The sequence below is a fragment of the Alexandromys fortis genome, unplaced genomic scaffold (assembly GCF_014885135.2).
Source record: "Alexandromys fortis isolate MF-2015 unplaced genomic scaffold, M_Fortis_MF-2015_v1.1 scaffold_156, whole genome shotgun sequence".
In the NCBI taxonomy this organism is placed as follows: domain Eukaryota; kingdom Metazoa; phylum Chordata; class Mammalia; order Rodentia; family Cricetidae; genus Alexandromys; species Alexandromys fortis.
In genome coordinates, this window is record NW_026068028.1 from 503,083 (window position 1) to 527,893 (window position 24,811).

General features: G+C 45.6%; 1 protein-coding gene, 2 non-coding genes and 1 pseudogene across 7 annotated transcripts in view; 3 read left to right on the forward strand and 1 right to left on the reverse strand.

The window, feature by feature from the left end:
- Positions 1 to 6,278: 6,278 nt before the first annotated feature.
- On the forward strand, positions 6,279 to 6,348 carry LOC126515020 (small nucleolar RNA SNORD104). Its single transcript, XR_007595728.1, has one exon. It is a non-coding gene; the product is annotated as a small nucleolar RNA SNORD104 (small nucleolar RNA).
- Positions 6,349 to 6,544: 196 nt separating this feature from the next.
- Positions 6,545 to 6,672, forward strand: LOC126515021 (small nucleolar RNA SNORA76). The gene has a single exon (XR_007595729.1). It is a non-coding gene; the product is annotated as a small nucleolar RNA SNORA76 (small nucleolar RNA).
- Positions 6,673 to 7,740: 1,068 nt separating this feature from the next.
- Tex2 (testis expressed 2) overlaps positions 7,741 to 24,811 on the reverse strand; it is a 113,933-nt gene continuing 96,862 nt past the window's right edge. For 2 of the 5 annotated variants that reach the window (XM_050164244.1, XM_050164246.1), the window contains 4 exons: positions 18,503 to 18,628; positions 16,768 to 16,977; positions 12,330 to 12,450; positions 7,741 to 9,182 (listed from right to left, as the gene is read on the reverse strand). In XM_050164244.1, coding sequence (XP_050020201.1) covers positions 9,060 to 9,182; positions 12,330 to 12,450; positions 16,768 to 16,977; positions 18,503 to 18,628 — 580 coding nt within the window. In that variant the 3' untranslated portion in view covers positions 7,741 to 9,059. Of the gene's footprint in view, positions 9,183 to 12,329; positions 12,451 to 16,767; positions 16,978 to 18,502; positions 18,629 to 23,484; positions 23,618 to 24,811 lie in introns of all 5 variants that reach the window. The other 3 variants (XM_050164248.1, XM_050164245.1, XM_050164247.1) reach the window with 3 other exon arrangements.
- LOC126514983 (nucleophosmin-like) lies at positions 13,439 to 16,345 on the forward strand (annotated as a pseudogene).

Genomic DNA, 24,811 nt, shown 5'->3' on the forward strand with positions numbered 1-24,811 from the left:
CAAAAATTAAACAAACAAATCCTAAAATCAAACAAGAACCCAGTTATTTACTTAATTTCAGAGCTTAGTTATGATGGAAGCTATACCTAGTTCTATTTCTTCTATTTCAGCTGGGTTCTTTTGGTTTGGTTTTGTTTTTGAGACAAGGTTTCTGTGGTGTAACAGCCCTAGCTATCCTGGAACTGGAACTAACTCTGTAGAGCAGGCTGGCCTCAAACTCACAGAGATCCTCCTGCCTCTACCTCCCAAGTACTGGGATTAAAGGCATGTACCACCACTGCCTCATATTTTTTTAATTGTTTTTAGTTATAGGGATGTTTGCATGCCTCTTTTGGATGGCAGAGGATAACTGGCAGAAGTCAGTTCCCCCCTTCTACCTTGTGGAGTTCTGGGGACTGAACCCAGGTCATCAATCTTGGCAGCAAGCACCTTTGCCTGACGACCCATCTCACTGCTTGCTGTTCTTGTCCCATGCCCATAGTATTATGACAATGTCCTGTTATATGTGCTGTAACTGTAGCTACAAGCCAGTGGCCCAAGCTGGCAATTCCTGGAATATCAACCATATTCCCTCTATATTTGGGAGGTTTGACTTCAGGAGACCCTATATCTACAAACACTAAAATCCCATTCAAATCCCTTCTATATTCATAAAAGGGGACCACGTTTGCATGTGTCTGTGCATAGCCTCCTGATAGCCTCCTATATACTTTTTAAAATGTATTATGCATACAGTTTTCTACCTCCAGGCATGCCTACAATTCAGGCTAGAAGAAGGCATTATAGATGGTTATGAGGGAATTGAACTCATGACCTCTGAAAGAACAGCCAGTGCTTCTTAACCTCTGAGCTATCTCTCCAGCCTTCCCCCAATGTACTCTAAGTTATTCCTATGTAACCTGTGATACCTAATGGACAGCATGGGGTGTTGCTTGGGAAACCATGAAAAAATAGCTTGTGTATGTTCAACACAGCTGCTTTTTTTTTTTTTAAAAAAATTCCATTGTGTACACACCACATTTCACTTTCTTTTTCTTCTTTTTTTTAATATTTATTTATTATGTATACAATATTCTGTGTGTATGTCTGCAGGCCAGAAGAGGGCACCAGACCTCATTAAAGATGGTTTTGAGCCACCATGTGGTTGCTGGGAATTGAACTCAGGACCTTTGGAAGAGCAGGCAATGCTCTTAATCACTGAGCCATCTCTCCAGCCCCACAGCTGCATTTTTAAAAACCCCAAATAATTCTGACCTGTGGTTGGCTGAGTCCACAGATGTGGAACCCACTGAGACTGAAAGCAACCTACACTTAGAGCAGATACAGGTTTGCATTAACATGTGACGATGAGCTTTGTCTGAAACTGTAGTCGAAGTCTGCCCATCTCCTCTTGGGGTTATGCAAAAGAATGTAAAAAGATAGCAGCCAGCTGGCTGAGGATGCCGGCTGAGCCCGGCTTCCTGGAGGGGTAGCTTAGACTAATCCTAACTGGCTGTTTGCTCACTTGCATCTCACACCCGTCTGTGCCAAGGCTATGATGCCATGGCGGGGTATTAGAACATATAGCCACCTCAGGTCCAATGCAGCGCCAGTACGAAAATGACCGCGCTCTCGCTCTCAAAACACCTCCATTTCCTCACTGCCCAGTCCTCCCAGCCCCCGGATAGCTGGCCTAATTCCATAGAACTCTTTGGAAACTTCTCTTGGACGGCTCATAAACATCCTTCCTCTAGTAAAGTCTCTGCTGAGGTCTGTTTTCATACCGTTTTCCTGTGGGCCACTGTTTCATTCCAGACTGTTCGAGTTTGTGAACACTTCCTTCTCAGATATGGTCATTTCCTGGCTTTCCTCCAGGCTCCCTGCTGTCTTCCTTCCTTTGAGACTGCGGGCACTCACACACATGGCACCCCCCATACATCACATAGAAAAAATAATAAATTTTATCAAAAAATTAAAATCTTAGCTGATTGTTATTATTTTAGACAGTTTCTAGCTGGGGCTGGCCCAGATTCCATTTGGAGCAAAGGATGCTCTTGAACTTCTGTTCCTCCTGTTCCCGCCTCCTGGCTTGCACTACCTCAGCAGGTTTCTTCGGTGTTGGGGGTGGAACCCAGGACTTTGTGTCATTCATTTCCCCAGAATGGAAGCGGTCCAAATGTTCACCACCTATGGTAAGCAAAAGCTGGCTGGCACAGGCTGGGGAGAGCGCTCAGTGGGTAAGCACCTGATGCTCACATCTGAGGACCCAAGTTCAGATTCCCAGAGGTGTGTAAAGCTGGCCATATGTAACACGTCTGTGATCGCTGCGCCTGTGTTGAGATGGGAGGCTGAGGCAAGACAGTCCTCACAAGCCGCCAGCCAGCTCGCCTGTCACACAAAGCAGCAGACGAGAGACCGTGTCTCAAACAGGATGGAAGACGAGGAATGGCAGCTGAGTTGCTCTCTCATCTGTGTGCCGCGGCATGAGCTTTTACATATGCGGTCTCTCTCCCTTCCTGTACCACCCCCTCACACACAGAAATAAAAACAAACCAAAAAGTGGTATATCCACTTAGCGGAATACTATTTGGCAATCAAAGTGGATGGAATCCTGACATGTAGAACAAGATCATAATCTTGAAAATGTTAAGTAAAAGAAGCCAGTCGTAAAGGTCCATGTTATTACCATCGCGTTCACATAAAAGGCTCAGGTGGATTGAGACAGTAAGTGGTTGCTTAGGGCTGGTGAAGAGGGTGAGGAAATTGGGACATAAGGACCAGGGCATAGGGTTTCTTTCTGGGCTAATGAAGATATTCAAAAGTTAATAGTGGTAATGACGCCCAACTTGGCTAATATAGCAAAGCCACTGGATTACTCTAAATGGAGAGGCTGTTTGTGGTATGCAAGTTATTTTTCAGTCAAGTTATTAAAATATGTAAATGGTCTACATATACCAGCTAAAAAGCAGACCTGGGGGCTGGAGAAATGGCTCAATGGTTGAGAGAAGCTACTGGGTTCAATGGCTAATAGAGGACCTGGGTTCAATTCCCAGCGACCACATAGAAACTAACAACAGTCTATAACTCCAGTCAGGGGATCCAACACCTTCTTCTGGCTTCTGTGCACAACTTCTGGGCACAACACACAGGTGGTCCACAGACATATATGTAGACAAAACAACCACACACAAAAAATAAAATATATCTTTTTTTAAAGGTAGACATGTCAAACTAAAACAAACAAAAAACTCTCAAAACTTCAAGACTCAATTATAAGATGTTTATGGATATTAAATTCAAATGTAAATATGAAGGGCTAAAAGCTAAAAATCAGAGAAAGACAGGACCTTACAAAAATTACCCTAAGGATAGCAGTTCAGGTAATGGCAGCACACAACTGCAACCCACGCGCTAGAGAGGCTGATGTAGGAGGTCACCATGGAAAACACAGAGAATTCGAGACTGGCCTGGGCTGTAAAACAAGGGCTTATCTGTGTGTGTGGTGGGGGCAGGGGCTAGGAAGGTTATGCTGATAACAGACAAGTTAGCTTTGAAGTAACAGGGATATTTCACAATGATGAAAGAACCTACTTAGGAATAAAATCTAACAATCCTAAATGTGTAAATACCTTAAAGTTGAACTTGAAAACAAAGCCAGACCCAACACTACTGATGGGTAACAACAAAACAAAACACATATTAGATTTCAATATTCTCTAGTTTGCTGACAGAAGAGAAACCAGAGTTAGAAAACAGGATTGTTCAGTCTCTACACTATTGACATTTTGGGGCCAGGCTTATTTTAAAATAATATTTTCTCTTTAATTGGTCAGATAATCTTGGGCCGCAGAGGCAGTCTGGTGCATTGTGGATGTTCAGTGGCCACTCTGGTCTCTACTTGAATTCATTCCCTAGGGATGCTACAAGAAGTGCTCAAAACCAGATGCTTTTACAACAATCTCAAAATGCTTCAGTAAGTGAAGCTGCATGCCACACAAGCCTGGTGACTTCAGCATGACCCACGGAACTGTATGTTTTAGTTTCTGTTCTGCTGCTGTGAAGAGACACCAGGACCAAGGCAATTCTAATAAAATAAAACATTTAATTAGGGCTTGCTGGCAGGTGTAGAGGTTATTAGTCCATGCCCATCACGGCAGGAAGCAGACAGGAATGGCCCTGGAGCAGAGAGCTTTATAGCCTCATCCAGGGGCAGCAGGGAGAGAGAGGGGGAGAGGGAGAGGTAGAGAGAGAGAGAGAGAGAGAGAGAGAGAGAGAGAGAGAGAGAGAGAGAGAGAGGCCAAACTGCCCCACTGCTGGAGATTCACCCCTGTTGGAGATGTGGGTAACACCACTAATGCCTTGGTCTATAAGCTAGTTGTGGAACATTGCCCTCATGTGGGCCCCTTCTACCCTGTACCAGGGTTGGTCCAAATGATCAGTGAACTGTGGAAAGTGATGGCATGCCCCTTCCAAGACTGGACATTTTACAGTTCTATTCTTCCTTCCCTCTGTCCGTCCCTCTGCCCTCTTACTCTAAGGGAAGCAGCAGGCCAGCTTCATGCTATGAGCAGTGCTAGAGAGACCCATGCAGTAAGGAACTGAGGCTATCTGCCCACCGCAGATCCCAAGTTTGAGTCCCAGTAACCACCTGGTGACTGACAACCATTTATAATGGAACCTGGGGGAAGAGCATCGCCTGCTCTTCCAAAGGTCCTGAGTTCAATTCCCGGCAACCACATGGTAGCTCACAACCATCTGTAATTAGGTCTGGTGCCCTCTTCTGGCCTGCAGGCAGAACACTGTATGCTTAATAAATAAATAAAAAATAAATCTAAAAAAGGAAGGAAGAAAAGAAACTAGGCAGGCATGATGGCACACGCCTTTAATCCCAGCACTTGGGAGGCAGAGGCAGGTGGTGGATCCTTTAAGTTTGAGGCCAGCCTGGTCTACAGAGTAAGTTCTGGGACAGCCAGGACTACATAGAGAAACCCTATCTTGAAAAACCAAAAGAAAAGAAAAAGAAACTAGTAGAGCCAGGGAGTTGGTACATAGCTGTAATTATAACTAACTCCCGAGAGTTCAAAAGACAAAGACAATAAGAAGCAGAGAATATCAATACAGCCCAAAATGATAAATCTCCTAGATGGGGTGGCGCACACTCCTGATTCCCAGCTATTGAGAGGCTGAGGCAAGATTATGAGTTCAGGACCAGTTTGGGTTGTCCGCAAGATCCTTTCTGAAGAAGAAAGGGTCAGGAAAGATGACTCAGCCAGCAAAGATCTTTAGAAACTTCCAAGCATCACGTCTGTCAAAGGACTACTGTGCTTTGTTAAGTATCTTTTGATTGTTTAGACAACATAATTAGCTTATATTTACCCATTAAAGAACCTTTGCGTGTTCCCAGTAAGGGAATAATGTTGTTATTTACAATTATGTATAAGTTCTTATGTACGCGCAAGTTTTGTCTTGAGTACATTCCCAGGGATTAATGGATCACATGGCAAGTGGATATTTATAAGAAATTATCCAATTCCTTTTCCAAAATGGCTATCCCATTCTGTTCTGTCAAATATAAGCAAAGGCAGCCGAGCTCTGTCGCTCTGTATCCTCACCAACTTTAGTGTCAACGACAATACACACGTTTCCGACCAAACACACAGTACACAACATTTTCAACTGGGCGTTTAAACCTCTCAAGTGCTGGGATTACGGGTGAGTCATCACGCCGGGCTGTGGGAGGACAGTCAGGAACTGAGGACCCAATTCATCACAAAATTAGGATTCGTTCACAGAAACAGTCTAAGCTCCTTCTACCATCCGGGTCCTTTGAACCCAGAGGCATTCAGGCTCATTCTCCCACCGTCAGCCTGGCTGCTGAGACAGAATACCTTAAACACATTACGTTTTTACTTGTCTCGATCTGCTTACTGCTAAAGTATGCGCTAATTCCAGACCCCGACCTGAGCCGCAGAATAAAAATCCGGAAGCGATAAACTGGCTGGCAAACTAGCAAACTGCCAGTTTCTTCCCAACTCTATGGTTGGAGTGTGACCTTTCTACACTCTGGCGGACTCAGAAAGCGTGACCAATGAGTCGATCGCTCTTGCGAACGTGACACGAGAACGGGCTTCCCTGGCTTCCTATTGGTCTGTATCGAAAAAGCCCGCCTAACAGCTTCCGGAAGCCGTCTTTAAGTTAAGGTCTCGCGACCATTTCTGCCTTTTAGCGACGGCAGACCTACGAGGTAAGGTGTTCTTTTCGTGGGCTTCGAGGCAGCACCGTTCGTGGGTGGGCGGCCGGCGATGATTACACTCCATATAAATCACGCGTTAGACTGCTGATCCGGGTGATGCGAATCCTAGTCTGAGCCGACTGCGGCGGCAGCGGGACGTGGGCGGGCCCAGCCAACTTCCACCTTCTAATCCTTCGCTTCTCTTTCAGCTCTGCCCAGTGGAGGACAGCAGACGGCGTGGAACTCTCCAGCCTTTTTCCTCCCCAAGCCTCTGAATAAAGTGCTTTGACTACGACCGCTGGTGTCCGTGTGTCACTGCTCCCCTCCCCCCACGCGCTGCCTTTGAGCCCCCGGCGCTTTACGTGGCGCCGGGGGTTAAGCTGCGGCGCCATATCATTGCTAGCGCATAACTGGGGCCGCCTGCCCATCGCGGGCGGTCCTTTTAAATGCTAGCTACAGATCGAATCCAGCCTACCACAGGCCTTTTTGAAGTTCGCGGGCGGTATACACAGCGGTGGCCTAGTCTTTGGCCAAAGTATGGGCTCAGTGATAATTGAGATAGTCCGGCCTAGGGTAAAGTGGAATGGCAAGAAAGGGAAAATTAGGTTAGACCTGGAGGTATACAGTCATTTGTTGTATATAGGTCTTGAGGTGACTGAAATCTGGCGGAGGATGGGGGGGGCAAAGTAATTATTTGAGGCCACTAGAGATCAGTGTTTGACTAACAATATACCAGAGACTGCGGGTACTACTGGGCCGATATGCACTAGTCAGAGAACTCTGGCGTTTGAATAACTGAAGTCACTGAACTTGGGGTGGTACCAAGAACTTATGGTCCCGACATTAATAAGGATATAACATTCTATCAAAGCTGATTAGTTTGGTATTTTGACAAGCAAAGTCCTGAACCTTTAGGTAAATTGTCATTGTGGCTTATTAGTGAGCAATTAGTCAGGGGGTTGTGTTGGCATCGATGACTAGATGAAAAGCATGTCAGCCGAAGAACCTTCACAACTAAAAAGCGGCCAAGAACGGAATAACAGTAAGCCCCAGTTAGGGGTCAGCCAGCAAGGTGCTAATGGGAACTGGGTGAGTAAGGCGGATAGTACCTTGCTAGATGAGACCAGTCGCAGAAAGCCGGTCCCAAGGTCAGTTTTCCTAGAAAACAAGATTAGTCTATACCCCCTTAATCCACAAGTATAAGCTTATAATTGAGTTGCACTCCCACTTCAACAGCTGGGGGTAGGAAGTGTGAATAAGACTAGCCTGAGGGTCCACATGCTCCGCATTCCCTTTATGGGCTTCTCCATAAATAACCAATATTTATCTGGTGTTTGACAGATATTTATTTTGTGGAACTGAGATTGTAAGTCCCCATATAGTAAGTGCGACAGGGTACAGTCTTGTAGTGCTTCCATCTAGTCTCACCTTCAGTAACTACTGCACAGGAAAAACTGAACAAGACATTTGGACTCTACAGGTGAATTGGCCTACACAATGAATAATTAGGGCAGTACAGACTGGAATGGTCAAATTTGTCATGTTTTAATGGGATGATTAAAATAATCAAAGGTTCAAATATATTTTTTAATATATTAATTTCTTTTTAAAGTCATCTTCAGGCAAGGTGCTGTTTTAAAAAAAACACTATTTAGCTTTGTCCACAGACATTAAATTATCAAAAGTTACCCAAGGTAATTTTGACATTGGATGCAGCTTTAAACAAACAAAATTGTATTAGGTTTTCTCAAAGCAAATTAGAGCCCCCAAATTTGTAAACTAAACATTCTGACACAAATGCACAAACTTAAGTTGGCAACATTAAAAAAAAGTCACAGTGCACATGGAGATGTAGTGCTTGACGCTGACTAGAAAGGAAAGAACAGTCCTCCTCTGGCCTTCAGAGAAGGGGACTGCCCGCAAACCTCCCAAACCAGTTAGATGAATAAGGCCCTCCCGTCCTACATGAGGCTTCTAGGAGCACACAGAAAAACCAGAAAAGGACAGCTTGGCTCTGGCTTTCTGGCCCATCCTATCAGTACCAGGGAGGAACAATCAGTCACTGTGCAGTGTTTGACATTGTCACATATGCTCATGTCTCTAGAAAATAATCAGGATTGGTTAGAAGCAAGGTGATTGTACCTCATTTGGGATGGTTTGATGTCATGGCTTTGCCTGATGTTCACATGGAACCCACTGTCCCCACCCCAGCTGAAAGTGTTTGTTTGTGGGTGTGTGTGTCCTATGGCTACTTGCTTCCAAAATGTACAATTTAATATTGAAAAAAAGTTGCTATGCCAAACTTTACCACCGATGAAATGGCTCACAAAACCACACTCTACACAGGTTACCACAATGACATTCTCCAAGTGTGGAGGGCTGCAATCATGCGTACAAAGTGTAGAGTGGAAAAATGTTCCATTGTGCACCAGCTGCCTGAGGAAAAGCTCTGGAGGAGACAAGAGGCAAGGGGAGCCTTCCAGTTGTCAGCTTTGCTCCAAATGCGCTCATTTGCTGCCACAAAACCTGCTAGGTTTTTTTTTTTTTTTTTTAAAAAAAAAAAGCAAGCCACGGTGTTAGTCAACTATAACTTCTGGCTCCACCACGACGGTTCTTCCAGTCTCCTTTGCCAGTTACAGCTTTACAACAGACAAACCAGACACTGGTCAATGGATGCAGGGAGCGGCACCTCACAGTGGAATGGGCACCGCGGGCAGAGGGCAGAAGCAGTCCTTAAGAGACAGTGGCTGTGGACCAGCAAAGGCCAGCCCCACAGCACAGGTGGCAGCCACAAATCTCACCCCTCGAGCTAGGTCTCATAATACTGGGAATGTCCCATTTTCATTCATCACAGCTGGTCGGAGGCCTCCACAGGGGGGTCTTTCATGATGCAGGAAGTGGAGCGAGGGTCCATGGCCGAGTGCATTATAGGGATATAAACATCATCCATGTTTGGCATGACAAAAACTTTCTGTAGGGAGATGTTAAAGAACAGTCACATGTCAGGAGATCGCCTTCCTTTCACATAGGAAATGCTTTCCTATACATTCCAAACAAGTTCTACCATGATACCTACTATGTATGTATGTATCTTCAATTTCATCCAGCCTTATTTTTTGAGACAAAGTCTTTCACTGAACTTAAAGCTCATCAATGTGACCAGACTGGCTGACTGGAGAGTCTACAGCCCTGGGGTTTATATGGATGCTGGAGATTTTAACTCAGACCCTCAGGCTTAAGCAGCAAGTTTACTAAATGGTCGGCTCCTCCATACTTGAACTCAGAAGAGTCAAAGAGCCACACTAGAGCACAAATACAGGAAGAACTTGGTGTGTCCACTTTGATGCACAAGCCCTCAGTTTCATATGTATACATTAACTACGCAAGAAACATTCAACAATGTTAATGCAGTATTTCAAAATCATTATGTCGAGGACATATTCCAAGTGAATTCATTCTTTTAAACCTCTGCACAAATACAAGCTGAGTTTTCCACATCAAAACCATGTAGAGCTACATATGAAAAGAAATCCTAATATGATTGTTCTTTGCACATTGTTTATAACTGTGTGTGTGGATTCTGATGATGTATTTGATCTTCAGCAATACTCTTAGAGAAACAAGAAAGCACATGGTACCACAGCAGGGTCCAGGGATGTAAGAAAAATGAAAAACCTGAAGGCATGAGGTTTAACCCCTAACTAGTTTCAAAGCATTTTTCTATCTGGTAAAAATAGAAGGCTTTTTAATCAGAAACTGGTTATTAGTAGCTTTTTGTTTTGTTTTGTTTTTCGAGACAGGGTTTCTCTGTAGCTTTAGAGCCTTCCTGGAACTAGCTCTTGTAGATCAGGCTGGCCTTGAACTCACAGAGATCCATCTGCCTCTGCCTGCTGAGTGCTGGGATTAAAGCCACCACCGCCTGGCTTATTTGTAGCTTTTAAACAGCAATAATTTGGTTTTCTGTTTGTTTGTTTTTTGAGACAAGCTTTCTTTGTGTAACAGTTCTGACTGTCCTGGAACTTGCTCGGAGGAACAGGCTGGCCTTTAACTCACAGAGATCTGCCTGCCTCTGCCCTCTGCGTGCTGGGATTAAAGGTGTGCGCCACCACCGCCCGGCCAGCAGTAATAGTTTTTAAAAAGACAAGAATTTAAGGGCAAGGGGCCTGGAGAGATGGCTCAGTGGTTAAGAGCATTGCTTGCTCTTCCCAAGGTCCTGAGTTCAATTCCCGGCAACCACATGGTGGCTCACAACCATCTGTAATGAGGTCTGATGCCCTCTTCTGGCCTGCAGACATACACACAGACAGAATATTGTATACATAATAAATAAATTTAAAAAAAAAAAGAATTTAAGGGTGAGTAGGATGGTTAAGGAGGTACAGGGGCTTGCTGTCCAAGTCTGATGACCTGAATTTAACCACTGACACCATGTGGTGGAAAGAGAGTTGACTGTAGGCTGTGCTCTGACCTCCACACAGAAAACTTTGAGTGGGACTTGGGGAGACACCTCGCTCACTCAGTGAAGTACTTTCCCTGCAGCATGAGGACCTGAGTCTGGTCACCAGAACCTAAGCAGAAGCTGGGCAACCCCAGCGCTAGGAAACAGAGAGAGATCCCTGGGTCCCCTTAGCCAGCTAGTCCACCTGTCCAGTTCCAGGCCAGTGCAAGACCCTGTTTCAAAATACAAGGTGGGCAGTGCTTGAGGAATGACAGCTAAAGCTTACCTCTGGCCTCCACAGGCACAAACATCCACCTGCACACATGCAGTCACACACACACACACACACCCCAAACTTAAAATATACCAATGGAAAATTATAAAAGTATTCTTCAAAGGGGGAAATCATGACTCAGTAAATAAACCATTTGCTAACCCATAAACTTTTGGGGTACTTTGTTTTTCTTAAATATTTGAGATGGTCTCTTGAGGCTGTCCTGGAACTTACTCTGTAGACCAATCTAGCCCCGAGCTCACAGACATCCACCTGCCTTTGCCTCCGAGTGTTGGACTAAAATAAAAGCATGTCCCAACATGCCTGGCTTCTGTAAAACTTTATGACAGTCATGCTTCAAATATTTGATCAAGTGGCTGGGGTAGGGTGGGATGAGGTGGGGTGGTTCAGTGGTAGACTGCTCGCTTAGCATGTGCAAGGCCCTAGGTTTAATCCCCAGCACCACAACAAAGTGAAACAAAACAAAAATCTAATCAAAATCAGATAGAAATAGCTCATTCTCAGGGCCTCAGCTATGCTGTTCCTTCCTTTGGAATGAAGGAAGCAGGTTTGGAGGGTGAGCTCTGGCTTAGGAGTTACTTAGGGGAGACATTGATTTTGGACTCCCAAGACAATTGTCTCTGGCATACAAGTTTTCTTGAAAGCTACCTGAACAAAGTAAGGCAAATACAACAGAGAGGCAGGGAGCATCTTTCCTGGCCCCCAAGATGGATGTCTGCTAACCAGCCTGCTCCTGACTTCACATGGGGCAAAGCCAAAGTCTGGAGAGTCTGCGCAGGCTCACTGGTACAGGACCCTACCATCTTGCCTGTGACTACATCTGCTGGGTTTCTTCTGAGTCTATTTTGTGGAAAAACTTCAGGGCCTTTGAAACCATAGCTGAAACTACAAGCCCAAGTTTGAACATAGGTGTTTTCAACATAAGGATGATGGTCATGGTTTCCATCCAATTCTCGAAGAAGACCTGGACCCAGATGAAGTCCAGATCCTCCATTCCACCCATTTTTTTTTTTTTCCTTCAAGGCAGGGTTTCTCTGTGTAGCCTACCTGTTCTGGAACTAGCTCTTTAGACCAGGCTGGCCTCGAACTGCCTCTACCTCTCAAGTGCTGGGATTAAAGGCATGCACCACCACTGCCTGGTCACCCAGTGTTTTTTTTTTTTTTTAAATTCATTTATTTATTATGTATACAGTATTCTATCTGTGTGTATGCCTGAGGGCACCAGACCTTATTACAGATGGTTGTGAGCCACCATGTGGTTGCTGGGAATTGAATTCAGGACCTTTGGAAGAGCAGGCAATGCTCTTAACCGTTAAGCCATCTCTCCAGCCCCCTCACCCAGTGTTCTTATACTTGGTGGGAAACGTGAGAAAAGGGCAGTTTACCTGGAACTCTTGCTCCAGTTTCTTCTCTATCCACTCCGTCACATGAACTAAAGTCACTTCTCTCTCTCCAAGTTTTGGCCGAGCTTTCAGCTCCACATATGGTGGCTTCCGGAAACCATACCTTTTTGAAGAAGACAGTAACCACATTTGAGAAGCAGAGAATGGAAGTGGCAAGCTCTGGCACCACAGACTCCTCACTGGCATAGGGTTCATCACTGAACGCTCTCCAGTTCTGAACCGCCCCATACCTAATTAAGCACAGCAAGTATGAGCTCTGAATGTTGTTTGCCAAACAGTGTCAGGGCTCTGATGGATTCTGACCAGTGCTGACAATGGAGGAAAGCCTTGAGATACCATGGAAGTCCAGGAACTGGACATTGTCTTTCAGGACTTTTTTTTTGTTTTATTTTTTAATTTTTTTAATTTTAATTTTTAATTTAATTTTATTTGCCTTTTGGATTTTGATTTCCCTAAAATGGCGATAGCTCTTTTCTTTTCTTTTCTTTTTTTAAGACAGGATTTCTCTGTGTAACAGTTCTAGCTGTCCTGGAACACACAAAGAACCACCTGCCTCTGGCCCCCAAGTGTTGGGATTAAAGGTGTGCGCCACCACAGCCTGGCTCTTTCTTTGTATTTTTAATAGATGTGTTCATTAAAAAAACCAATATATACACCAAACCTTTGAAAGAACAGTCTCCTGACTGCCATCCCGTATGGCACTCTCCTAAGTATACTCAGACATAAAATGTTTTAAAGACTGCTTTTTCAAGCTGGGCGGTGGTGGTGCCAGGCAGAGGCAGGTGGATCTCTGTGATGTCGAGACCAGCTTAGTCTACAAGACTAAGTCCTGGACCGGTTCCGAAGCTACAGAGAAACCCTATCTCGAAAAGAAAAGAGAGAGAGAGAGAGAGAGAGAGAGAGAGAGAGAGAGAGAGAGAGAGAGAGAGGGAGAGAAGACTGTTTTTTTTTTTTATTAGAGTCTTGTTATGAAGGTCAGGCTGGCTTAAAACTCTGAAAATCCTCTTGTCCTTGCCTCTTGAGTGCCATAATTACAGGTGTGCTACCTCACGCTGTCACGCTGTCTCACCAGAGCAGACCGACACTAAGAGATGTTGGTAAAGTGTCCAGACGAGCAGAGTGCGGCAGCACACACTGCAATCCCAATACTTACGAGGCGGAGGCAGAAGGATCACAGACCCTGACTACAAACGGGACAGAAGTCTAGTTCCTGACACAACGCTATTCTGTGTGTCTGTCCTAAGCAATAAAAGCAGTTTCTCTGTCCAGCTTCCCTCACACCGGAGTACGTGCCTCCACTTTAGGAAGCTCAATGGATGTGGACATGTGCCAGAGCTATCCCTTCAGTTGTGAAAGAGGACAATGATGAAAGTGAGCATCAGTCATCATTACAACCATCCACTTAGGGGCTAGGTGCACCTCACAGAAGCAATGATTTAAGGCAGCCCACTCAAAGGCACACTGGCAACTGGAAAAATGTCTGTACAACCAATTACCCCTTGGGGGCTCTGAAATGACACCAGCTGTGGTCTTAAGGTTGAACTGTGGTTCAGGGCCTGTGCATATCAGTGGACAGCACCTAGTAGCTGTAGAGGAAGATATAGAATCAGAGGAGGAGGAGGATTTAAAGTTCTTAAGGATGTCAACAAAGTCATCTGCCCCCGGGAGTGGGAACAAGGCTCCAGAGAAGAAAGTAAAACTCGATGAAGATGACGACAATGACAGAGATGAGGAGGAGAAAGAGGTAACTGAAGAAAAAGCTCCAGGGGAGAACCTCTATGAGATACTCCAGTCAAAACTGCACAAAAATCAAACCAGAATGGAAAAAAGACAAAACCGTCAATCAACACCAAGATCAAAAGGCTATGAATCCTTCAAAAAATGGGAAAAAATGCCCTAAAACACCAAAGAGACCTAGTTCTGTAGAAGACACTAAGGCAAAAATACAAGTAAGTACAGAAAAGGGTGATTCTCTTCCTAAAGTGGAAGGTACATCCATCGATCCTGTGAAGAATGGCTTCCAGATGACTGGCCAGGAGCCTGTTTGAGACCTCTGGCAGTGAAGAGTCACTTTAAGAAAATGGTGTGGGGGGGGGGGCTGGAGAGATGGCTCAGTGGTTAAGAGCACTGACTGCTCTTATAGAGGATCTGAGTTCAATTCCCAGCAACCACATAGTGCTCCCTGCTGGCATGCAGGCATACATGGAAGGAATGCTGTATACATAATAAATAAATCTTTTAAAAAAAGACAGAAAGAAAGAAAATGGTGTAAAAGGCTGGAGAGATAGTTTAGCAATTAAGAGCTCTTCCAGAGGACCTGGGTTCATTTCCCAGCACCCACAATCAGCTCATAATTGTCTATGACTTCAGTTCCAGAGGTTCTGAAACCCTCAGACATACATATAGGTAAAACACTAATGCACTCAGGAGGCAGAGACAGGTGGATCTCTGTGAGTTCAAGGCCAGCCTGGTCTACAGAGTGAGCTCCAGGACAGGTAGGGATATATGGTGAAACCTTGTCTCGAAAGACCAAAAAAAAAAAAAAAAAAAAAAAAGATTTAGACAGCTTGAAATAGTCCATCTTACTTCATTTCTGTAGCAGTTGATATCTTTTATAATGTCCTTTTATGATGCAGAGAGATTTCCCTACTGTGTATGACATATGCTGCCCAGGCCCCATTGCCAAGAATGTGTTATTTAAAATTCCTGTTCACTTTTCAAGGATGGAGATCCTGTCTTTTTTTTCAGTAGTTATGTATGGAGTCAGTCTGGAACTCATTCTGTAGACCAGGCTAGCCTCAACATCACAGAGATCCACCTGCCTTTGCCTGGCAGAGGCTGGGATTAAAGACGTGTGCCACCACTGCCTGGTTCTTTTTTTTCTTTTCTTTATGACTTTTCGAGACAGGGTTTCTCTGTAGCTTTGGTTCCTGTCCTGGAACTAGCTCTTGTAGACCAGGCTGGTCTCAAACTCACAGAGATCTGCCTGCCTCTGCCTCCCGAGTGCTGGGGTTAAAGGCGTGTGCCACCACTGCCCGGCATCTTTTTTTCTTATTTAGAAAAGCTAACACTGTGTGTGTGTGTGTGTGTGTGTGTGTGTGTGTGTGTGTGTGTGTTCGCACAACTCTATGTGAGTGCTGTGACACCTGTGGAGACAGTCAGTTCTCTCCTTCCACCTCTGGGTCCCAGTTCAACTTGTCATCTTGTCGTCCCTCCTCTTACTGTCACTCACTTAAAACAAGCAACAGTAACAACAAGAAACAGGCTAGGAACTGGAAAGCACCGACTGTTCTTCCAGAGGACTTGGGTTTAATTCCCAAAACCCACATGGTGGCTCACAACTGTAACTTCAATTCCAGGGGATCCAACACCCTCTTCTGGCCTCCTTGAGCAATATACACACATTCAGGTACTTGCATATACACATAAAACAAAACAAACAAGTCTTTGAAAAGAAAGTAATGCTAGGTGGTGGTGGCGCACGCTGTGAGTTTGAGGCCAGCCTGGTGTACCGTGTTAGTACCAGGATAGCCAGGGCTACACAGAGAAACCCTGTCTCGTACACCAAACTAAACAAATAGCAACACAAAACCACCTACAAAGTTATTTTTGAGTTTTGCTGGGAAACACTACATTGCCATTGAATAATCAGCCGACTGGGAAAAACGCCTTCCAAACATTTCTGCAACGCCTGCTGCACACCAAGGAGATATGTAGTGCGCTGGTCCATGCTATGATGGACTGCAGGGCTGTGTTTTCATCATGAGTGCTATTTACAATGTGGTAAGAGCTCTGAGCTCTTATTCCTCACCACATGCACTACGACTATTTTACAGGACTCAGCACACTAATTTTAAAGGGAGAGACACTGGGCTATGAATAATTAATCCATCAGTTCTAAACTGTGGCTTAGCACTGTATGTAATCCTTACCCCAAAGCCAACTGCTGAAACCCTGGGGAGCGCCAGTCATGTCTGTATCTTCAACATCCCAGGTGACAGGAGCACTCAGCCTCCTCCTCAGACAGCCTCCTGTCACGGACGCCTAGTGCACACACCAGCCTCCCAACCCTACACTAAGGCCTCACTCGCTCAGGGACCATCTCCTAACTGCCCAGATGATCTGTCAAGAATAGGCTGCGAGAGGACTGAGCCAGTGGTGTGGGTCCTGCCCAAGCCAGGCAGAGATGGGGCTGGCTGGCTACAAAGTGCAGCAGTTAGGATGAGTCCGCTTTAGAGAAAGGAGGACCAAGGATAGAAACGGCCCCTTTTATGCACCTCACATTCACCTCGACTTTCCTGACATATGAAGATCATCCTTACCCAAGGACTAACGACTGACACTTGAGTCTAATGAAAGCAGTGTGGAAGTGCTCTTGTCCCAAGGTTTAGTAGGCTGGGACTTTTAGAGTCCTACGTACCATATCCGGTCCGTCGGGGGTGGTGGAATGTTGACCGCCAAGGTCCCTCGACATTCTTGCACTTCCACGGTTAGCAGCAGGGGTGTATTAGAGACCTCCTCAATCTTCTTTTTAATGAATTCTGTCTCCGTTGCTTTTTGGAAATATTTTGACTTCGTAATTTTATCAACAAACCTCATAATCTTACTTGTTCGATGACCTCCAACATACCTTCAAACAAAGAATACAAAGGTATGTTAGCATGTGTGTGTGTGTGTTTGTGTGTGTGTGCACGCATGTGCACATGCGTGCCAAGGCACATGTGGACAAATCAGAGAACAGCCCGTGGAGTAGGGTGCCAAGGGATCAAATTCAGGCTGTCAGGTTTGGTGGCAAATGTCTGTATATGAGCATCATTGACTAACACAGCCTCGTGACTGCATTCACTCTCCAATGGCTTTTCCACCACAACACTAGGCACACTTTCGACAGGTCACTCTGAAATCTGCCCTGTGTGTACAGGATGTTTAGTAGCCTCTTTGGCCTCTGAGGATCACGTGGCAAGAACATTCTCTGACAACATAATCATACATTAGCCCCCGTGGGGGTTAAGTTACCCTTGGTTGACAACTACTACTTTAGAAAAGGTATAAAGGTCGGACAGAACATCCTGGCTGCACTGCACAGTGGACATTCGACAGAGTCATCCCTCAGAGAAGGAGGCTTCTGAAGACTCTGAGACTCAGCAGGCGTCCTTGTCCTACTGGGAACCTCCCAATCTCTACACAGCACACAGAGAGCCATGCCACGCCGACAGACAATACCGCAGCGACTAACAGACTATCTTTATTAACTTTAGGTTAATTGAGGGCCAAGTGCTTATCAAAGGGCTTGGAACTAGAACATAAGGAAAAAGCTGCATCGAATAGCTATGCCAGCAAGCTGAGAAAAGCAGTATTTGCCTAAGGTCCTGCCTGATTGGCTTCTTCCTATCCTGTGCAGTTTCAGACATCAGGGACAGTGTGTGTATGGAAATACGTGTGTCTTTTGGGAGTGGAGGGGTGTTGAATCCAGGGCCTTGCACATGCTAGACAAGCACTCAACAACCAAGTTCCACCTCTAGCCCTAAACAATAGTTCTAGGAGGAACCAACTGTGCTGTGCAAGCACAGTGTGCTCTTCTCACCTTCTGAACAGTTTCAAAGCGAGCAGGCTGCTATTTGCTTACAAGTTTCTGACTCACCTGGTGCTGTGTCCACTGTTTCTTTATCTCCTTTTAAATAATTTAAAAGTCCTTACAGAAAGGCACTTGACACGCTCTGATCATTACACTGCCCAAGGGACAGGCACAGAGCACCCAGATGAAGTTCACGACCCAGAAGAGCAGCTACGCCACCCAGTGTCAAAATTCACCCAGGAAATAACCCAACCATCTCAGCTATGCAGAACTGCAGCAGCAAGTAGATCTGGCTGTGCTGTGCCCAGGTCCCTTCTCTCTGCGGCCACCAGGGGGAGGTGGTGTGCAGCCTGTGCCCTCTGAAGATGAAGACTCGGTGCAATTCTAGCAACAAGCCTGTCCTTCAAAGTCTAATTTTTACTCACACTGCAAGACAAAGCCCAAGCCTCTCCTCTTAAAATGCTAATGCTGAAACCTTTCACTCCGTGTGCAGGAAGAAGCTTGGAGGGGAAAGAAAAGACCGGCAGCCTCCTGGTGGCTCCTTTAACCTCCTGAACCTCCGGAAGCCCCATCCACTCACCCTTCAGCCCCAGGGAGCAGCTGTTTGTCCCCAGTACTGGGCTCTGGAGCATCATCTTCCTCAGAGGAGCCGGCACTGGAGGATTCTTCATCACTGTCAGCCAGACAGTATACCCTGGGCCTACAACTGAACAGGGAGAAAGTCACCAGCAGTGCACACACACTCACACATACAGTGCACACACACACTCACACATACACACACTCACACATACACACACTCACACATACAGTGCACACACACACTCACACATACAGTGCACACACACACTCACACATACACACACTCACACATACACACACAGCTCAAGGAAAAACTCCTGCCATATGCTGCCAATGTCACTAAGAAAGAATCCAAGAGTTCTTTGATTGGCGGCTTACTCAGGAAACTCCAGCACCAAGTCCCCCGACAGGACTGCAGAGGACTTGAGCCCACAGTTACTTTTGAGCATGCACCAAATAGACAGGTGGAGAGTGTGATGAAGTCACATAAAATGTGGGAGCCAAGGAGGAGGTGTGTGAATGAAAAAATAGACAGTTAGCAGGGGTTACGATGGCAGTTTAATGCTGGTGACATGACTCCCTTGGCGCAAATGAGGTGTACAGGCAAGTCCCTTATCTCTGGATTAATTACCCCTCAAATTAGTTTTGGCTGGACTCCTCCCTAGTGAGAGTAGATATATTATCCCACACCTGCTCCATATCCTGGGGGCGGGGTCATAGAGAAAGTCCAAAGTCACAAAGTACCAAGTCTCAGGGGACTCAAGAAAGCAACTGAGAACTCAGGGACTTTTCTAGAACAACACAAATTTAAAGGACAGGCTTTGCAGCCCCCTTATAGAGTGCTGCCCTTCACTACACTCTTTAGGGTTCCAGAGGGGTGGGGCTTGTGGAATCAGCAGCAGAGGTGTGGGATCAAGGTTTCCTTCTGAAGCGCAGTGGAGACTTCCTGACCTACCAAAAGTCGCTGCTTCCTCATGCGACTACTAGTGGGCCTCATCTCTAGAGCTCGGGGCCTTAGCTAAGCATGAAATGAACATAGGACAGTCTCTTTTTTTTCCTTTTTCTTTTTAATTTTTTGAGACAGGGTTTCTCTGTAGCTTTGGAGCCTGTCCTGGAACTAGATTTTGTAGACCAGGCTGGCCTTGAACTCACAGACAGTCTCTAAACACTATTAAGCCACCAAATGGTCACTAAACACAGCCTTCTATTGTCAGGCAGAGAAAGGCAACGCTGTTCATGTAGATCCAGTTTCCCTGTTGCTGCTGTCCTCTTTGACACCTCCTTGAGCCGCTGAAAGTCCACCAGGGTAACTGTCTCCTGATTAATGGGGGTCAAGGGTAGAGCACACAGCTGCATGCATGTGAGGGCCAGGCTAAACCTCTCACCCTGAAACAGGAGCTGGCTGTAAGAGGATCTCACCAGCGTCCTCCCAGGCAGGACACAAGGATCCTGCTCATCCTGGCTCTGAAATGGAGCCAGAGTTGTGCAAACACACTGAACTTCCATATTGAAGGGGATGACCCTCTGAGAAGCCACTCCTCAGCTGAAGCACCCGCTCTCCATTTCCCGTAACAGAAGTGACACTATGTCCTCATTGCTCACAGAACTGTTTCCTCAAAGAGCATGCTCTTGGGTTTCAAATCTACATAGCAAATGCGATTCTCAAACAACCCTGAACTGAGTTTTTGGGTAAGGAGAGTCAGGAACATAAACTGCCAGAAATTACATGACTCCTATTTCTCCATCAAACAGCTGTGCTCTAAGTTCTTGAGCCCTGTGCTGTCAGGTATGGAAGCTGGCCCAACGGCACAGGGCAGGTCCTCATCCACACAGCACAAAGGGCTGCCTGCAGCATCTGGGATCGTAATGACAACTGCTGAGCCATGGCCCCTTATGTCCCCACCAATGTGTACCACCTGGCACCTCCATTCCTTGGCAAAGGCTGAGTGCTACACTGAGCTCTTGGGTTCCAGAACAAATCCTCTGTGGCTTCATGTGAATAGTTCAGATAATGTTGTATGGGCTCCAGTGTATCAGAGGCTGTGGATTCTGATTTTGACCAAGTGGTAGGTACCCCTATTATCCAAAATGGAAGCTGTATCATGTAGAACCCAGGGCCAATTAAGCCTACGACTGGCTCATATGCAGCTTTTACATCTAAATGTGTATTTTATGCTTTCAAACCTTATGATGTAAGCAAGCATTTCAGAGAAAGACACTAAACATCTCATAAAAGACATGTAAGATGTGGGAAACTACTGGCTTTAAACACACCTCAGAATTCCGCAAGTGTTCCACCCTCTCAGAGAGTCACTGAACAAGCTGACTATTCTGTTATGATGTCTTTTGCTTGGAGTCAGGCACGAGAGAAAGTAAACTATTTTATCATGGATTCTATCTCGGACCAAATTTTTTCTTTCTTTTGAAATGGGGTCTCACTTTATGGAATGCATTATGTAGCCCAGGTTGGCTTCAAACTCAGGCTAAGTCTTCTGCCTCAGTCTCTCAAGTGTTGGGATTGCTAGCATTTACCACCGCAACTGGCTCAAATGTTTTATTTCTTGTCTAAGAAGCTCTATCACTTCTGGCAACTTCCGGTAGTCTCTGTAGTCTGTGGACTATGCATAGGCAGTGCTTGCAGAGGCCAGAAGACATGGGCTGACTTCTGTCTTTCCTCTCCTCAGCCACACCTGACTGCACATGTTCACAGCTGAGGAACCAAGGAAGCAGACTGAGAACTGCTTCTCGAGCTAGGCTCTGGAATCATGCCTGGGCTTCAAGGAGCTTTCCATGCTTTCTAGAAACTCTGAGCCAAACAATGCCTGTGGAAACATTTTCTGAAATAAAGATGGGGGTCTAGAGTCCTCAGCTTCCCCAAGGGCCCATTTCTTAGGCCTTTTTCCTCTAGAAGCATGGCTTTGAGGTTGTATTTTTCTTTGCATTGAAAAGTAAATATGCTGGGCGGTGGTGGCGCAAGCCTTTAATCCCAGCACTCGGGAGGCAGAGGTAGGCGGATCTCTGTGAGTTCGAAGCCAGCCTGGTCTACAAAGGGAGTTCCAGGACAGGCTCCAAAGCTACAGAGAAACCCTGTCTCGAAAAACCAAAAAAAGAAAAAAGAAAAAAAAAAAAAGAAAAGTAAATATAGTTATAGTTTTTGATTTGAAAAGCTAATTACATATTAATATATAATTTAATATCTTCACAAGAAGAAGATAGACATTCCATACAGGATTATTCTATGAAAAGATGGTTTTAGAAATACATTCCACCATGGAAGTCACGCTCCCAAAGAAAGGGAGTCTTTTCCGTCAGTCTAAAGAAGCACGGCATCCTAAGACCAGCCAAATGGACGGCAGTCACTGTGGAGTGTCTGAATGACAAGACTGACCAAAAGCGACCTGCTGCCACCTGTTGCATACGACTCACCACCCAACAGAGCCCCGGTGCCCTTCCTGGAGCACAGCTGTACAGAAGGGCTCCTTACTCAAATGTTTATGACCAGACTGCTCTGTCCCAGTCCCATTTAGTTACTAGATACAATTAAAAACAAGTAGTGCCGAGGATCAAACCCATGGCCTGGCATGTGCTAGGCAACTGCTCTCCCGCTGAGCTACAATCCTAGCCCAGGAGACCTCGTTTTCAGACTGCTTCTGCCTATGGGGTCTTTGCAACTCTACTGTCTCAAGGTCAGATTGGCACTGCCCAGCTAGAGGTCAGAGTGGGGTGAGACAGCAGGACAAGAAGCTGGGTCTCACTAAGGCTAGACGAGAAAGACTCTCTCATCACAGCCTTGCCCCTCTCCTCTGCTCTCAGCCTTCTCGAGCCCTTGGACTGTGCCTTCATGTCTGGGAACATGATGAAAAGACATTTTCTTGTGGTTTCAAATGGGACCACAGCAGGTTCAGCACTCACAGGGTATGGAATGCCACACAGGGAGTTGATGAATGCCACTCACCAGAAAATACAAATCCACAGATTGCCGAATCCAAATACATTTTAACAAATAGCAGAAAAATAAAAGGAAAATAGCAGAATCAAGTTAGATTGCAATACAGCAAGTGCAGTCTTCTAACCATTAAAACAGGTACATTACAACGCATAACCTGGATAAGTCAAGATAATCTAAGCAGAAGAATGTTCTTGAAGACACAACTGAACTTCGATCTACCAGTACTACAGACCTAGAGGGTCAATCAGCTGTAACCAAGCAAAAAATCCAAGAGCCAGTGCCTTGCATACAGTCTGCAGAGTAGTTCACTGTGGCAGCCCCTGGCCATTGTAGTTTAGTCCCTGAAGAGAGATTAGGAACTTCAGATGGGAAAGGCCACACCTTTTAACGCAGCTAAAACAATATTATCACTTAGATGTGTTGCCAGAACAGTAACCTTTAAGGTGTTTGAAAATCTGGCATCAAAGGGGGTAAAAAAAAAATCAGGCTCCATTAATTACCTCACGATCCTGGAATATTTCTAAATCAGATTAACTCTGGGTAACAGACGTACTATCTACAAAGAGCAGAATTTACTAAGCAAATCAATATTGTATTATTTCGGGAAAATGCTTCTTACAACTCTCAGAGTATCCTCTTAGCTGCAAAATCAACCATATCGTTATAAATAATTCTGACCTGGTGATTAAAGTGGTAGATCCCCAGGGGACCTTAATCTGCTCCACATACTGCTGTCTGTGGCTGGAAGCTGAAGCAGGTGTCAGTGTAAGGATTGATTCACAGAACAGTTTATGCTTAGAGGCATCTGTCCTGCTTGTCTGCAGCAGGGTACTTTCTGGGTAATTGAGGCAGCGTTACCCCTGCCAGTGCTGACACCATCAGGCCGGGTGGAAAGCTACTCTTATCACAAGTGCTGACACCGAGCCTGCTGTCCACACCGGGGGCTCCCACACCCCGATCTGCTTCTCACAGGTTGCAGGGAGAAGTCGGTCCCCCGAGGTTGGTTAGTAAATTCATATATGGCCCCTTACCCTTCTTTGCCAATTTCTCCAACCTTCAGGGCTTCAACAAGAGGCTCTTTACCTAGTTTGGTCAAGTTCATTTTGGTCTCGAGAGTCATCAGAAAGGACCCGTTGTAAGACATTTCCAAATCAATCCAGAGTCCTAGAGAGAGAGAGTTAAAAAAACAAACAAACAAAAACAAACTTCACTTCATTTTGTTTCATTTGGTTTTGTTGCCTCCCAAGAAATGAGTCTAAACTACAGCATCAAAACTTGTACTTTTGGGGCTGAAGAGATGGTTCAACAGTTAAGAGCGATGGCTGCTCTCCCAGAGGTCCTGAGTTTAATTCCCAGCATCCACTTGGTGGCTCACAACCATCTGTAATGGGATCTGATGCCCTCTTCTGTCATGCAGGCATAGCACTCATACACATAAAATTAATAAATATTTTAAAAAGCGTGTATTTTCAGGACTAGAAAGGCAGTTCAATGACAAAGAGCATTTGCTGCTCTTGCAGAGGAACTGAGTTCAGTTCCCAGCACCCAAATTATGGCTTACAGTCATTATGTAAGTCCAATTTCAGGGAATCTGACACCTTCTTCTGATGTCTGAGGACACCAGGCATGCATACGGCACACACACACATACACACAAAGGCAAAACACTCTTAAGTTGTCATTAAACTAAATCTACATGTGACTTGTGCGACAAGAGACATGTGAAAAGGATGAGGATGCTCTGCTCTCAGTATATACGAGGAAAAGACTGTGATGGTTTGCTTGCTGGGCAGTGGTGGGCATGGCAGAACACTCTGGGGGTCACAGTGAATTCAGTGTCCGTGCAACTCACTGTAAGGACCCCCCCCCCCCGTTTTTCCTCCTCACAGTAAGAAAACAGGTCCACAAGGAAACGGCTTGACCACAGCACTGCCAGGATGGGTGGCCAACGTGCAGCTCTTTGCGCTGTGCGGAGCTTCACTGTGAGCTGAATGACTCCATAAGGCAGCTTCCAGGATTTGGTCATCAGTGAGTTGGGGCTTTACAGCAATGGAGCTGTTTGGGGGCCACTCAGATTCCTGTAGGCTCCCTATGCCAACAAGCTGAGATGGCTCAGAAGGTAAGTCCCTGCCACCAAGCCCAATGTCTTGAGTTTGATTCCCTGAACTGACATGGTAAAGGGAGAGAACTGACTTCTACAAGTGTCCTCCAGCTCCTATGCACAAGCCCCATCCCGTCCTACCCTCCTCTCTGCAAACAGAAAATATTTTAAAAAATCATTTAAAAACAGCAAAAAATAAACTCTCTCTCTCTCTCTCTCTCTCTCTCTCTCTCTCTCTCTCTCTCTCTCTCTCTCTC